Consider the following 17,676-nt stretch of genomic DNA (forward strand, 5'->3'; position numbering starts at 1 on the left):
AATTAAATTACAACTAAAATTGAAATCTCATGCTTAAATATGACAGACATATGACAGTGCCGTGTTCTTATGCAGTTTAAAACCACACACAGAGTTGCTGTATGCTTACAGCTTCACGAACATTAATGTCAAAAACAGAAATGAGGTTCACTGGCTGTAGGACCAGTATTAGTGACACTAGCTGGGAAGTTCTGTGCAGCCAGTGAAGGAAAAGTCAGTAAATGCTGGATGAATTCTTGTCAGCACACCTTTCTGGACAGATGAATAATGTACACTAGCAGAAACCTTGGTCGTAGATTTTCACCAGACGCTTGATGTGGAAAAGTTTTTGCCGAAGTTCCTTACTCTGCTTCTTCTTTGCTTGATACTCAGGCGTCTAGAAAAACCAAAATTTAAACAAGTGTATATTTAACAAACTCAATATTGTCAGTTGTAGTAGTGTTACAGTGCAGGAATGAGATAGCTAGTTCATCTTATAATCTGGACTGTAAAACAGCTAATTACATTTGTCTAATATATGCAAACATGTCATAGCTCCCCTTAAAGAAATTAAAAAGTATATAGATGGCCACATTCTGCTTTCAGGTCCTGATCTCTGGGTTCCACCCTTCCCTATTGCTAGTTCCTGATGTTCCTGCTTTTCATGTCACTGGTGCTGGTATGAGTCCTGCAGCCACTGCATGCTCTCCAGGGCCTATAGAAGTTGACTAAAGTTGCCTTTCCTTAGCTTGGCTAGTTTTTATTTTTATTTTTTTGTAGGTTTCTTATGTGCCTAGCTAGTTTGTTTTTGCTTGTTAAACCCGACTGATTTATTGTGACCACAGGGAGCTTGTAGGGGAGAGTTGCCATATACTTTTGATATTCCCCTTTTCCTCTTGTTTATCTTTGGTTGCTAGGGAGTCGAGGAGTAGGTCTACTTTTCTTTTGAGTAGCTTCATCAGTCAATGGGTTTTATTTCAAATTAGGGGCATTTTGGTTGCTGTGTTGGTTTTGTCTCTTCCTAAAATGAACTTCTGCTTCCTTTTATTCACAACCTGACAATAAATCTTTTCAAACCGACCCAAACAGCCTCCTCATGTTTCCCCATCTAGTATTATGTAATTCCCCTTACATCTAGGCCTATTTGGGGATGTAACACGGTCCAGCCAAAGCCCCCAAATTGGGCTGTTAAATCAAAGAACGATGAAATGGCATGTGGGAAGATTTCAGACAAGCAAAGATGGTGACAGAAGTATAACTTACAGTGAAAAAGTCTTGCCAAATTTGTTTTTATTCGATTTCCCTGGTGACTCTAATCCTGCATTTTTTCTGTTTGCGTGACCACTGAAAAAAATTTAGAAAATACCCCTCAGCTCCGTTACTGCAAGACATCAGAAAATAGTCTATTTTATGGGCCTAATCACCAGCTTCAAGCCCTACTGATTATAAAACAAAGGTCATTTTAAAGAAATGGTCCTCAGCAGAGTTAGAAAGAAGGAGCAACAAGGGGATCCATGTAACTTATGATAAACAAGTCATTAGCCAACTAGCATGCAGTGTCCCACTTTTTCACCATCTGCATTGATTTCAAAACGCTAAGATGACGTTGGAAAAAATGTTCGGTTTGACGCTTCACAACTGATCTTTAATTTAACCAATGAGTAATGACGCAGCAGGCATATCCATCTTTTATATTCAATCTATGATTTTAGGTTAGTGTATGTTTAATTTACTCAGTTTCTCTCAGCTAGAAAGTGAAGAAACTGCAAACTTTACATTATGACATCACAGATCTTCTTATACTCACACTTTTAAGGTATTTCAGTCGGTTATACTCATCTGCCACACCCTAAAAAAAGAAAAAAGGAAGGTTTTGCTGACTTTATGCTGGGAAATGTCAAATACTTAAATACAAAAGCAACAGCCATGACTGGCTGATATATTCTCTTGGCCCTCCACCTTAGCTTTTCCACTCTCTGCACCTTATTCCTGTTTTTCCTCTACCTGGTACTTCATGGAGTCTTCTTCCAGTGCGTCCAACTCTCGGCTCAGCTTGTGCATCTTGTCGCTGATGTCATCCAGCTCGCTGCAGAGGATCTTATAGCGAGACAGATCTGAGTCAAAATCCTTCTTGTATTTTCTGCGCTGCTCATCTGAAGTTATCTCTGGGTACAGCCTGGAACAGCGTTAATACCAAGACATGAAATCATTGTTACATTAAAACGGTTATTGGGGCAATGGCAGATACAAAGGGGAGCTTTTCATTAGTATCTCCACCAGTATTAAATTAGCTGAACTCCCTTAGAGGCAACTGTGATCCTGACCACTTCTTTCTGATATTGCTGTATTTTACTCTAAAATATTATAAATACTGTGTCATTTCTTTATTAAAGATGTGACTGATTAGATAATTGTTTCTCCTCAGGGTATGATCTTTACTTAATTGTGGGTATAACCAAAGGGGATTTTTAAAAACTGATACTAGTGCTAATTTTTCTTGCTTAGTCAACATCTGCAGTGATATTCAGCATTTTTTAATTTAATTCCATTCCTTCATAAAAAAAATTAAGAGATTGTTAAAAGGAAGGAAATGCATCTAAACCAGCACGTAGACTCTTCATTTAGATGTAATGCATATTTTTAACATTATATGAGTAAAAACATATTTTTCTTGTTAAATAAAGAGATGTGTAGTTTTTATAATTTCAGGTTCAAGACTATATTTTGTATTTATTATTTAAACTACTCTGAACACCACTGAAGCTTCTTTTGCCTTGACTAAATACTTTCTCACATGCTGAACTCTCTGAGGTTGCAGCATTACGTGGCAGCAACCTCAGGACATACCTGTAGAGGTAATCTGTGCGGTCCCGGTCCAGCCCGTTGCCAGTGTCTCCCGTGGTGTAACCAGTTTCATACTGCGACTCGATCATCACCTGAGCAGCAGGCATTGGCTCTCTGTCCTTTTTCCGTTCCTTCTTCACGTAATAAGGTGGAGGCCTGATGCTGTCACTCTCATCTGAAGAGCTGCTGGGACAAACTATGGCCCTGCAGTTTTGGTACAAAGGCTCAGCACCATGTGTCTTGCTCTTGTTTGCAGAGAAACTGTGGAAAATCAAGATCAGGAACAGGGAAACATAACTTATATGTTTGACACTGTGACGAAAATGTGTCTCTTTTTGCTTTTTTTTATTTCATACTTGTTTGGATTTGAAGCCAAACATGTGTGTGTGTTTTTGTAATGTGACCTATTATTTGAACACAGGCCACACTGGAGAATCTGTGCGTCACAGACTCATTTGCTGCAAACATCACCCACCTGTTGGTTTTGTAATTTCCCTCACTGTGGATGCTGACTGCTCCATTGCCATAGGAGACCGCGCTGTTCTCCTCCCTCAGGTCTGGCGCCGCTCTCTCTGACACAACAACAGTGGGTGCCTGCTGGGTGCTGCGCACTTCTCCAACATGATTCACCTAAGACAACATCCGGACAGTCAAATCATAATCTCCTTATTTACTTTCAGGACCTCTGGTTTGAATGACCTGAAGTCTTTATCTTGGTATTTTCTGAGATAACGCCATATTTAACACGATTGTGTTGTGAGATGTATTTTTTTTAAGCCGGAAAGAAATCCTTCGACTGACTCTGTCGCCTAAGTGGAGAAGTGCAGAACTGGAGGGTTCTCCAAACTGCTCAGAAACACTTGGCTGAAAGTCGGCATGTCCCTGCCAGACGCGTTCACATGTAGCCAGACTGATACAAGGGCAGACACAAACGCTAGCCTTGGCCTCAGCATGACTGTGTGACAGCTCTCATATCCATTCAGCCATTAAAGAGAGAGAGAAGCACTCCTCCAGGTTTTCAGGATGAGCTCCCCCTCACCTAAAATAATCTCTTCATTTCTTTCAGCAGCTAACAGAGGTGATTCATTCGAAGGACACACGCGCACAATACAATTTCCCGGTTCCATCTGATGTGAGATGCATTCTACCAGAGCGTTAACAGTGTGAGAGCGTGTGAACATCAATATCATCAGCAGCGCGCTGAAAAGGCTGAGACTGCGGCGAAGAGTCGCATGTGTTTATCAGACAGATATTTTAACACCTACAGTGTAACAGATGCTGCAACCACTGTCAAAAGAAAACATCCTTATAGGATACGGAGAATATCAGACACTGGAACTGCATTACGCCTCATTTGATCCACTGTCATATGCATCATTAATGAAGGCTTGTCTGACCTATTTCTGTAACAGGGTGCAGTCAAACAGGATAAAGGTCTAGCGAGCTGATGTTTGAAAAATGCAGTCAGTGAAATAGATCTTATGAATGTGAGGGTGTGGGGGGGTGTGGGTGGGGAGCACCTAGAGGAAAGCTACAAGGAATTTGATCCACTGCGGCAGACAGTTGCACATTCAGCTGTTATTGTTAAATCCAGACATCAGGATTATTATTAGTAATGGTTCTGATTACTACCTAAATCTGCAGATATTTCTAATTAAATGATTGATTGTGTTGTCTATAAATGGCTGCCAACTATTAGAATTTAGAAATTTACCCAGAAAAGCTGTCTTTAATGATTGCTTTGACTCACTGTTATGGTAATTTGTAAGCAATAAGGTCTGCGACATTATGTAAACACACATCACAATAAAATCTCTCTGTAACCTTGAGATATTTTTCCTTTGGAGGAGGTCTTGTCATCTGTTCGACTCTGGGGTAACTCCTGATGCTGATAAAAAAAAATCCCCCATTAATTACGTTTTTTTTTTAATTCAACATAAGCAACGCACAGTTTTCAGATATCATAACGCATTTTCTTTTAATCTACTTTTCCTATATTCCCTCAATTATCTCCCTTTTCCAGTCATGTAGCACAAAACCGGGGGAAATTACGTCTTAGCCAGGAGTCTAATCTGCAGCAGTGTGTAGCAGCCCCTTCACAGACTGAATCATTTAGTGCCACCACACTCTGTAGGGATTCACACAGCAACACAGAGGCAACTCAACCCTTTTTATTCATTATACATGCCACATACATTATATATGCCTCCCTGCAAGGCAAGCATCTTCAGTGCGATACAAGAGTGCCCCAGAATAGGGCCTGCCTCTTGATGAAGAAAGTTGGTACATGCTTTGCGCTGATAGGAAGAATGTAGGCCAAGACTTCACTGAACTTACTGAATACGTTGCTTCCCTTGCCCTAATGAGTCATGGTGGACCTGATATGTTCATGTCACATGGCTACTCTAATAGATTAATCGCTGCTAAAAGTCGCATCAGGCTACTGTGAAATAAAAAGAGCACATAGCGTCAAAGCAGCAGGAATAGCTGGTAAATGCTGGACCGCTGATGCTCTCTGAGAAAAGCTCTCAAACCAATTTTTCTTGTCCTTTCATTGATTCATGCGTCAATAAAATCCCAAAAGAACTAATTCTTTAAATTCCTCAAACCCCACATCGTTGTTGAGGTCATAATCTGAGATGAAGCATACCTGCATCTCTGAGAAATGCAAAGAAGGCAGATTGGACAGTATGTGCAGTATGTTCCCATTAATAAACGTGCTGTGGAGGATGTTTATTAGTGACATGACAATGAGCCAAATTGCACCTCAACGTTTTGTGAGCTTTGTAGCGGACCAAGTGGCAAAGCGATGGAGTTGTGCATCAGATGGCATGGTTATTCCAACAGCCTGACCTAAACCCATCATGGTTGGGATGCAGAGGGCGGAAATCAGTCAAGAAATGCTTATCGCAGCTGGCAGCTCCTGCAAGACTGCTGGAAACAATTTTTATGATAACTTAAGGAAGTTGCTTGTCGGAATGAACAGTGCTCAAACCTGTTATCAAAGCAAAGGAGGTTATTTGAGGAATGCTTTGTTCACATTTTTTGCTCCGCACATTCAGTAAAGGTCAGAAGTTTACAAGCTCTCATCACTGGCTTGAATGTCATGGTAATTTGGGGCTTTTAGTTATTTTTTTGAACTGTCCTTTTTGCATGGTAAAATAATTATACAGCATTCATCTTTAATGGCTTTAACAAAACAAGAAGTGGGTGCATGAGTTTGAATTTATTTTGGATTTTCTCTAATTCCCATACAGGCTGATGGGCAACTTGCTGAGGGACATTTAATCAAATGTTTGTGAGAGTGAGTGTCAATTAAAAGCCCCAAATTACCACGACTATAAACTGTAATTGTGTTATTTAAATTTTTTTGATGTCTTCAGGACTGTTCTACTATACTGTCATGTATAAAAATAATGAAAAACCATTAAATGTGTACAAATTGGTACTATAGATCAAGCACATTTTTTTTCTGTGGGTGAAATCTTGATTCAAACAGATGGAACAAAGTGGTGCTGCGTGTTAGTCAAGAGCTTTTATTTCTGTCTGTCTCTTTTATCTGTCTCAGCTTTAAGTAGATTTTTTAGTTTCTAAGTCATAATTTATGTAATCTAAATTTAAACAAAAATAAATGTGACAGAAACAACATAGAAATAATGTTTGTAATCTGCATCATATTCACAGCAAAGCACATATCTTATCCCATTGATAAAATCTAAGAAGTCAACCTGCTGTTCAGGGTTATTTCTTTAGATGGATATTGTACTGGTTTCTGTGGGTTTTGGCTGATTATATGGAGAATAATATCAATTAAAAAATTATTGAACGAGGTGCCGACACCTTTGCTACGTGAGGTTCATTTATTGCCGTCTTTGTTGCTGTATGGTGTAATATATTATGTCATATGTTGTAAATCTGTGAGGTTTGGAACAAAACAACTTAATTTTATTTAGGGACAACTAGTTAAAAAAATGTGTTTACCACAAATTCTTCTGGTTCTAAATGAATCGGTCTGAGACTGTGTGCAAAGTGAAACTTAAAACCTGGCTCTTAACCATAAAGTGAGTTACTTTATGAGCCTCCTGATCAGTTTCATGTCATTACAAGGTAAAACCTGGACCTTGTAATGCTGCCTGACTGTCATTGTTAAATGGTTTCTATGTGCCTGTTATCACTAGTCTGGTTAATCATCAGTCAGAGTGAAACCTGGGAGTGTCAAGGATAAACACCAGTATTCTTTGAATCAACATCGACAGGTATTGTGAGTTTGTGACACTCATTTTTCACTGTCAATGCATGAAAACCTCAACAGTTTGTTTATATAAATGCTGGGAATTCATTGGTGCTGGTATCTGAAAAAAAGCAATTGTGACTGTTTAGGAAGTGATGTCACTGTAAAAAATGAAGTTATACAAAAATAAGTCAAGATCTTTTGTTAATTCACTTTTTTTTTTATCATCAGCTGATAAACATCAGTTCTCCATTTATATGCTGTTTCAAAAATAATAATGAGACTTTACTCACCCAGTCCTGTATATCCTGCCCCTCCGATGGCCTGGCCACGGCCTCATCCCAATGGATGTTAGCTTTTCCATGGCGCCAAATCTTGCTGCGGGTTTTGTAGGCGAAGTAAGCAGAAAACGATAAAGCCACCACCACCAGAAGACCCAACACAAACGCCACTGCCTGAGGATAGATAGATAGATAGATAGATAGATAGATAGATAGATAGATAGATAGATAGATAGATAGATAGATAGATAGATAGATAGATAGATAGATAGATAGATAGATACTTCCTGCTAACCTCCTCAGGGTCCATGTAGCAGTAGTGCTGCAGGTATTGATTGTACAGAGGAAACCCCCCAGGGAAACCTGCCCCCACGCTGCCACTGAGGCTAGGGCTGCCCTGGATGTTCTGACACATCATGAGCATGGGGTTGTACAGCATGCTCTGCGAGCTCTGAGACATCGGGTTCACACCAATAACAAAGATGATGTCAATGATGCCCTAGACGACAAACCGAAAGCAAATTTAATCATAATAAATAAGTGATTTGCCAATGCCACAGATTAAAAACACAGAAGTCTCATGTAGTTTCTACTTACACTAAAAATTTGGCTCAAACATTTAATTTAGCATCATTTCTGAACATAAAAGGCTGCAATTCAGTTTCAGGTAAAAACTGACTGATCAGAAGGGGATCCCACTGATAAGCCCACAGAGAACACAGAACCACTGTACTGTGTTCCCCGTCTGAGTGGGGTCCTTCTGCATGGAGTTAGCATGTTATCCTGTATCTGTGCGGGTTCTCTTTGGCTACTCTGGCTTCTTCCTACTATTCAAAGATATGCAGCGTGTTAGGTTAGTTGGTGATTTTAATCTAGCCGATGGTGTGCAAGTCAATTAAATGGTTGTCTGTTTCTCATATGCTGTCCCTGCGATAGACTGGTGACCTGTCCAGGGTGTATCCTGTTAGGACAACTGCTTTTGAAAAGCAGAAGAAGAATGGATGGATGGATGAATGGATGGGTAATGAGTGCTGATCGAAGTGATTTGATGAAAATGAACAACTGAATATATTTGTGACTTGCTTTGTTTGTTGGGTGAGACAGACTCACCTGAAGGACAGCTAAGCTGATATCACAGATGAACACAGTGAGGTAAAACCTGCATGTCCGTATGCTCCGTGACCGTGAGAAACTCGCCACCAAGAACCCCAGTGACACCAGGAAGTTGATTGCGCCCATAGAAATCATCGCTGCCTTGGCAGACTGAGGCGTCATGTAGGAGCCGCCATAGCCGTAGCTACCTCCGTAATATCCTGACCCCAACCCTCCAACACTTCCAGTATCAACAACACCATATCCCCCATACCCAAATCTGTTCATGTCCCACACCAAAGTTGACGCTACTAAGGCGAAGATGAGGAAACACATGAGCACCGTGGCTCCTTGGAAGGTCTTGACAAAACCAGGAGGTGAGAACCAGCGGTAGAAGTGTTGAGGCTTCCCCTCCATGTAGTAAGACTCTGGTGGGACATCGTAGGTATAGGGGACATTCTGGCTCCGAGGGGATTGGACACTCCTTGGGGGATACAAGCTGTGGGAGGTAGTGCTGTAGGGTGGGCTGTACACAGGGGGGCTATCATAGTACCGAGGCTCATACATAGTTTAGTGGATAATGCTCCAATTTCACCTGGAAGAGGGGTGAAAATGAGACAAGATTAATGCAAGGGTAAATGCCTTGAGCCTATATAGATATCAACACTATAACATAATGCATTTAATAGCAGATTTTATTACGCTAAGTATTTGAATTCAGTTTTTTATAGTGTAAATTCTTCGGTGGGATGCTTTGATGAGTAAAATGACTTTCAAAATCTAAAAGATGAATTCACTTCCAACGCATTTTCCCTGTCCCTTTAAGCCCTAATTAAGTATAGCTACGTTTTAGTTATAAGCACCTTTTCAGCTCACCAGCATGCAGCACTCTCACCTCAGCCCGTCCCTGAACCCTTTCTAGTGTAGCTGACCCACACTTCATCACTCCAATGAGCTCAAACCCAGCACGCTTCAATTATTCAGACACACAGCAGATAAGAGGTGAGCCGGAGCAGCCATGCGTGCTGTTTTCAGCAGTGGAGAGCCACAGACATAGCCCCTGTTCTGCATGTTACCTGTGCGCACCTGCTGATTGTCAGCACCACTTAGGGAGGGGTGAAGATACAACTTAAACCCCCCCAAATTTAACGTTTTCTGTTTGATTTAAACCCGTGAAATAACAAACTCATGTACTCCTCTGTTACTGCAGCTGTGTGCTAATTGCGCATAACTGAACATCTCTACATTAAAAGAGGTTCATTCCACTTCAGCCCAGAAAAAACACTTCTGTCCACTGTCATAACGTGTTTAAAATATGAGCATTTTACTTGGTGGTAAAATGTTTTAAACTCCATTGTTAATGCTCGGAGGTTTTCTTTTAATCAATCAATCAATCAGCATCATCAGCGAGGTTAAACGGTCAATAATAATTAAAAAAATTCTCTTTAAATGTAAAAAACTTCAGAGAGGAATCAACAGGGACATATGAGTTACGCAACTTACCCAAGCACCGTGGAAAACTTTACACCGGTCCAGGTTCAGCTGTGCTTAAACCGCGTCGTTCATGACTCCTGTCCACCACCACACCGTCCGCTTTATATCCCATCAACGATCGTTAACTTCGCCTTTATTTTACTGGATGGATTTTTTTTCTCCTAACAAAACAATGAAAGTTTCGAAAGCTTCACCCACACCCTCCGGAGCTGCCTAGCGTCTCAGCAGGGGCACCGTTCACCCGCTAACGACCTGCTTCACCCACGTGCTCGTGACAGTTTATACCCAGGCTCCTGCTACATTCAAATTAAAGTTTACAACCTCCAACCGAAGTATAACCTACCTACTGATATTCAGCCCAGTCCACGCATTAGACCGAAACCTTTTTGACAAATCTTTTAATAAATTCTAATATAACTGTAAAAAGTACAATTCATGTGATCTATGATTCATACTTTATACAATGCAGAGTGATACTTAACTACAAAATCATAACAATAAGTGCATAACTGCTTTTGCCAGACAGGCTGATCTAAGTATTTCAGACACTGCTGATCTGCTGGGAGTTTCTCACACGATCATCTCTAGGATTCACTCTAGAGAGTGGTCTGAAAAGGAGAAAATATCCAGTGAGCCGCAGTTCTCTGGGTGAAATACCTTATTGATGTCATAGGTCAGAGGAGAATTACCAGAGTGTTTGGAGCTGACAGGAAAGGAATGGTAATTTAAATAACCACTCATTAGAAGCAAGGTATGCAAAAGAGTATATTTGAATGCACAACATATCAAAACCTTGAAAGTGATTGGTTACAGCAGCAGAAGACCACACCCGGCGCCACTGCTGTCAGCTAAAAACAGGAAACTGACGCTACAATTCACACAGGCTCACCAAAACTGGACAAAAGAAGACTGGAAAATCTCTGCCTGGTTTGATGAGTCTCGATTTACTACCTTACTGCCTGCCTGAGTATTGTTGCTGACCATGTCCATCCGTTTATGACCACAGTGTACCCATCTTCTGATGGCTGCTTCCAGCAGCATAACACAAAACTCAAATCATCTCAAACCGATTTCTTGAACATGGCATTAAGTTCGCTATACTCAAATGGCCTCTACAGTCACCTGATCTCAATCCAGCAGAGCAGCTTTGGGATGTGGAGAGTAACATCACGGATGTGCAGCTTCCAAATCTGCAGCAAATATGTGATGGTATCATGTCAATATGGACCAAAATGTCAGAGGAATGTTTCAAGCACCTTGTTGAATCTATGCTAATTAACTATTAAGGCAGGCCTTAAGTCCAAAGTAGTTGAGTCTGGTACAACTAATAACTTGTGTAACTAATAACATGACCAGTGACTATAAATCTGTTCTAATGGGTGTATATGACAAGAGAAAGGATCAAAAGGTGGTATTGTTTGTTGTTTGGTTTGTTGTTCTTGTTGTTGTTGTTGTTTTAATAGAAATACCACAGCCGCTGATTTCATAGATAATATCTCTACATTGTGTATTCTATGAGTGCCTGTGGCAGAGTCTACTGAGAAGAAGAAGAATATTTCTGAGCCGAGTTACTTTACAATACATTTTGGAGAAATTTTGTTGCATTCTCCTATTTAATATATTTTGGAGAAACTAAATCTCCAAAATATATTAAAATCATTAGATTAAAAATTATTGCCAGTTTCCAAGTTCTGTTAATTTGGCACCTGCAGTTTTTTAACTGAGAACTGAGAACTTGCTTTCGCTGTGATGCCCAAAGAAGAAAAGTGAAAAGTAAAGAAATAACAGCATAAAATTAATATAGTTGTAAAAAAAATATTACAGAAAGATATATAACAATCCTTTAACTTTATTTTATTTCTACATCAAGCATTTGAACATTGCTCGGCCTTCACAGAAATGACAAGAAAGTGTTTAGAAACACAAAACCGTCAAGTCAAAGTTCTACAGAAGAAGCATCTCTTATAATGTTGTAGCCCAAGTAATATAATCATGTCACAAACCAGAATTTGTGTAAATATTGATCTAATTTTACATGAAAATACAATGATGTGCAACAATCAGTTTTGTCCAGAAGGAAGAATGTTGTCTGTCACTGAAAACAGAAACAGAGATTTTAAAAAGTGTTTTTATTTCATCAGTTCATCAGTTGCTGTGGACACTTGTTTCTGATCTTCTTCATGTCTGACCATCTGCCATGGTCTCCTGGTCATAATCACGGATTCTGTTTTTAATGTGGCTCAATTTGGCTTTCAAGTAGTCACAGCGTTCCTTTTTCTCTAGGAAAGTAGGGTCCTGCAAAACATGCACACAACAGTCTGCTGATTAATGGCTGAAAACTCTATTTCCAACCTTTCTTACTGATTCATTCTGTAATTGATCTGTGTTAAACATGATTTTTCAGAATTATTTGCATCAGTAGACAATTATCGAATAAAAGCTACTATTACCTGGGCAGAACACAGAACTCTAATACCTCTATGGTTAAATTTGAAAATTGCTACAATTGATTTCAGAGTGAGCAGCTGTAGAAATCGCGGATTATACTGTCATTAAAAAAACATGGAAAAAAAGGTAAAAAAAAAAAAAATTGTGACTTACATTCCTTTTCTGGTGATACTTCTTTACAATACTTTGAATCCTGCGTTGGTCCTATATGAATAACAAAGTAATTAATTCCCATATAAAAAAGGAAAACCGATGGGAGGTCGGTATGAATCTCACCTCTTTGCTAGTTGTCTCCCTGGGGAGTCGTTTCATCATGAGATCCAGCTCTCTGAACTTACTCAGAGTAGCAGTGATGTCTCTGTGAAGGTCTTTGTATTCCTGATACTGATCATTGAAAACTGCTTTGTACTTTTCCCTTTCCTCCACACAGCTGATCTCTGGATACTTGCTACAGAAAGGAGACACACAGTAAAACTGATTCTCTGTATTTTTCGAACTAATGGTTTGATTCAACATATAAATGCTAACTTACATGATGTAGTCAGCAATGATGTGCACTTTGGGGTTCAGGTTGACTGGATTCTTTTGGACTTCATGTAGGACATTATCCCGATTGTTATAATCTTTACTCAGCGCTTTATCAGCTTTATCATCCCTGAATGATATGCGTTTTGTTGTTACCGGTTTGAGTGGGATGGACTGTTGAAACTCCTCCTGAGGCTGAAGGTAAAAGAAAAACATCATTTGGCAAATACAAAACAAATGAACATGATGTTCACAACACTTTACTGGCATGTGCCATCATTATATGAAGGCATTTATTTTGAAAAATAAAGCTGCATTTCTTTAATGGAACAATTATGTTCACATCTGGCTTCTCATCCTTTCTTATTTGACATCAACTATACATATTATCCCAACACACCATTACAGAAGACTATAGAGACATGTTTACTGCACAGGTTATGTGGCGATCTGCACTCACAGTAATATGGTTGTTTTGTTAGCCTACAGTGGCCCAGATGTTGTTATCAACAGCTGGAACAGCCATACATTGAAAACTAATTTGCTTCATTCTTGTTTTATGCTTCAAATATTTGCTGTGGGTTACTCATGGGATATATTTTGCTAAACCCCCAATCATCTGTGTATCTGATATTTCTATTTAGCTCTATCAAACCTGCAACATCACAGACCAGGCAGCCCTCTTAGACCTGTTTATCTGCCAGTGGGGAAATGATATGGTCATGGGAGCAGTGCTGATGTTATTTTGTCATTATCAGTATTGTTACTGGAACAAAGTAGCTGCCCTTGTGCCAAAGATGCAGGTGAGAGCTACATTTGCAGGTGCAACTCTGTTCTTTAAAATTCACCCTCACTTCAAGGACTTGTCTGTTGGTGGAATTAGCTGCAGACAAATTGACAATAAAGTTACATACAGTATGTTTGCTGTTATTCATAACATCCCTGACTGTTGAACTAATACATATCTATCAATCCAGCCACCCTCTATGGATTATTCAATGTAGGGTCATGGGGGGGCCTGGAGTCTATCCTAGCTGTCATGAGGTGAGAGGCAGCGTACACCCTAGACAAGATGCCAAGTTGTCACAGGGGTAACACAGAGAGGCAGACAACCTCTGCCTAATAAATGACATTTAAAACCCCAAATAATGACAAAAGTAGAAAAGTCATGCCCAAACTTCATCTGCCACACAAGAAATGAGCTAAATATTAACCAACTTTAACAGAAAAAACTGTAATGATGAGCAATTTAAAGGTGGGTTTCCACTATATTAGCCTTTCACAGAGAATTCAACTGTACTGTATTCATGAGGATACCTTCATATATGCAGCTTTGAAATGTATTTCAGTCATTCTTCAGATTTAGAAGACCTGACCTTGTATTTCATATTTGTTTACAGAGGAGTAAAAATCTGTACCTGGTTCTCAAAATACTGCCTCTCTCTACGTGCAGCTTCATGCCTCCACATCTTCAGACATACCAGGAAGCTTCCTAGATACAGGGCCATGTTGATGAAGATGAAAGCTGTTCCTGCCATCTGGCCACCATCAACCCGACACAGATTCGCGACAATGGGGTTAATACCTATTGTTGTGTAGCATAGCCCCCCGCGATTCAAGTCGTTCAGGTAAACTATCCCTGCTGCCATGTAGAACAGGAACAAGGCCACGTTGATGAAGGCCTCTGTCAGGGGCCACCACGAGGAGTCAAGAAGTATAGTGCGATAGTACATTGTCATTCCCACCACCAGGAGACACAGAGTAAGGATCCATGAGATTCCAGCTACAGCTAGAATGAATGGAGTCATAGGACCTCTGTAGCTGTACCCAGACAGGCCCATCCCATTGTTGTATACACCATTATAAAGTCCGTAGCTGTTGGACCATTCACTGTCTTTCTGAATGTAAGCAATGACACATGCAAAAACCATTCCTCCAAATAGGAGCTGAAGTCCAGCTAGAAGCCTGAGCAATCCCGGCCATGATTTCAAATAAGAGTACTTCTGCTTGTAGACCTCCACCTTCTCAGCGTAATACTCTGCAGGGTGGATGCTGGACAGTAGTGACTCCTCTACTGGGACGTGACCCAAGAGACCGTCAGTGGGACTCTCTCTTATCAAAGGCTTATGTGAGCTGTGACTGGAGCTTCCCAGAGATTCATTCCAGTTCCGACGCTCCACCAAGGGGCTTACAGGGGGGCTCACTCTGGTCCCATTGGGTAGGATCTGGATACCAGTTGTGCTGGCTTCAGAGTCGCTTTCTTTTGTCCATTTTTTGCCCCATGACTGAGGGATGAGGGATTTCAATCTGTCTTTCAGGCTTCCTTTTTTTTCCTTCTCTTGCTCAGCATAAGGTGGAGAACTGGATGTGCGACCTGTGGAGGTCGCATCATCCTCACCATCATCGGTGATATTATCCGGTGTGGGTGTGTGAGTAACCCATACAGGAACTGGTGGATCTTTAATGGTGGAGGACCCGACCACACCCTCGTGGTCTTGTTTCTTGAATGATTTCATGCTGTGGGCTGATTTTGGGAATTCATTGGAAAAAACGTAATCGCAGAATCTTTACCACGGCAAGACACAGAGAAGCTGTGGGAAAGAGAAAGAATAGTAGCATTCTACAAATAACATTCAAACATCTGTATATCAGTTTATTTGGGTAAAAATGAAGCTATATATGTGTATACATACATATATGTATACATATATATGTGTATGTATATATCTATATATAGATAGATAGATAGATAGATAGACAGATAGATATATAATCATTTGTGGGTTTCTACTACTGAATTAAAATTTACAGGATATAGTTAAAAATAAAAACCTTCCCGATAAACACAAATGTCAGATTCTTATACAGTGAGGCATCTTATGCATAGACCTCCTCAACCAGTTGCAAATATATGGTGACACAATATCTCTATATTGAATGGAAAATGAAGGAAAGCCTCGATTCAAGATTTCTAAAAGACAGTTGTGTTGTTTGCAGTACAGTTAATAGCAGTGGAGTGTGGCTGGTATGACATGGGCCAAAATTTGTGGAAAGCCATTAGTCACACCATGTCAAACAGCACGACACATACACCACAAACTGCTGGAATACAACAACTCCAAAAAAGACCCCAACATGACTCCGGTGCTGCTTGGGCTTTGCTAATTACAGAGGACTTGTGTGAGTTGTGACTCACACAATGCTGCGGCTCCGTGTACTTCACTACTGTCGTGATACTATCGCTGAATTTTAAAAAACGGGACACCTACCTTTGTTTTTCAAATGTCAAATCCAACAGCTTACCTTGACCCCAACTCTCTGGTCACGTAGAGATGGCACTTTCTCATGGGATTTTTGAGCCACAACTGTCCAGCAGGCCCACACAGTTCACTCTCTTCAATCTCTCGGGTGACTCACTCCTGGTTTAGCACACACAGGGAGATTGGCTAATGTGTGTGGACAAAAGAGGTGGTACTAAAAGCTTAAACATTAAACCTGAACCGCCCCTGCGCTGGCGCTGACTGGCACTGCTAGGTTAATCTGTGGGAGAGAGAGTGGCTGAAACTGTTGACATTCATGGAGTGCATGATGTTGGCACTTTGCTGATAAAAATAGGTTGAAAGAGTGGGGAAAAAAGTGCACAATCTAGTAATTAATGCTGGATCAGGGACTCCTGGGTACACACAAAAGTTCATCACGTCAGCAGTTCTTAAAGCATTACGCATATCACTTAAGACTATCAGCAACAGGAGTTTGTCCATGAGATTTCACTTTTCTTTTTAGAGATGAGAAAGTGTTTGATAAGAGACCCATATTATCAATTACATCTCGTATCTGGCATCGGTATAATACTGCTTTATCATCCCATCATTTATGAATTATTCATTCTCATCTCAGCTGTGACTTTGTGTTAGACTGGGAGCTGGGATTTGGCACTAGAGGGCAGCAGGCTCCCGTGCTTCTCCTGGTCTGAGTTTGGTTTGTCTCTTTATCCCATTTAATGTGGCTATCTTTCCCACTTACCTTTTCAGTGTTGCACTGAGTGTATTCAGACGTGGCCCTGTGAATAATGGCTACAATCTGCGTTTTAAGATTAGTCATGTCCTCTGAGCTAAATTCATGAAATACATTTAGTTGTAGATGAAACTGCAGGCTTTGATGATGACGTCTCTAAAGTGTTACTGGAACACTTCCCATAAGCAATGACATTGTGATACATGTCTTTTTTATGTATCATTTAACCCTCCACAGCTGATTCCAGGAATCATTCCTGCTGTATAGCGTGGCATCTCTTGGTGCCAGCGATTGTTCCAAAACAGTGCAGATTTTCATGTAGAGAAAGCTCGGGGCAAGGACATCTGTAGTCCACCACCCCTCCCCACCTACAGAAAACACGCACGCACACACAATGCAGTACTCATGTCCTATACAGTACAATGATTTTATAATTTGAACAACTCTATCAAGTGAATAGGGAGTTGGCGGACCTCTGGTAGCCCTGGGCGTGGGGCTAAACCTCATTTGGGATTACCATAGTTGTCCACTGCTGCAACACAGGCACCTACTCAACTGCTGATTATTTGGAGGACAATGCAAAAGCATGTTTAAATATATTATTATATGAGATAATACTGCTAGCTTAGTACAGTGCCTCTCGGTTTGGAAACTGAAAAAGGTACATGCCTCACACTCAGGCAGAATTTTACTGATCTAAATATAAGCATAACGGCATCACCACCATCAAATGGTACAAAATTTAATATTTTTCAACTTCCACTTTAT

General features: G+C 40.4%; 1 protein-coding gene across 1 annotated transcript; it reads right to left on the reverse strand.

Moving 5' to 3' along the window:
• Positions 1 to 53: 53 nt before the first annotated feature.
• On the reverse strand, positions 54 to 16,532 carry LOC134616312 (uncharacterized). The gene is made up of 14 exons (XM_063461098.1): positions 16,198 to 16,532; positions 14,313 to 15,485; positions 12,902 to 13,080; positions 12,646 to 12,817; positions 12,523 to 12,573; positions 12,104 to 12,216; positions 8,446 to 8,995; positions 7,631 to 7,834; positions 7,348 to 7,509; positions 3,299 to 3,453; positions 2,827 to 3,084; positions 1,984 to 2,155; positions 1,787 to 1,828; positions 54 to 376 (listed from the first exon to the last, which is right to left on the reverse strand). Exons 2-14 carry the CDS (start codon positions 15,408 to 15,410, stop codon positions 275 to 277), a joined length of 3,258 nt encoding a protein of 1,085 aa, XP_063317168.1. The 5' UTR covers positions 15,411 to 15,485; positions 16,198 to 16,532; the 3' UTR covers positions 54 to 274.
• Positions 16,533 to 17,676: the final 1,144 nt, after the last annotated feature.

The sequence above is a fragment of the Pelmatolapia mariae genome, linkage group LG18, assembly GCF_036321145.2.
Source record: "Pelmatolapia mariae isolate MD_Pm_ZW linkage group LG18, Pm_UMD_F_2, whole genome shotgun sequence".
Taxonomy (NCBI): domain Eukaryota; kingdom Metazoa; phylum Chordata; class Actinopteri; order Cichliformes; family Cichlidae; genus Pelmatolapia; species Pelmatolapia mariae.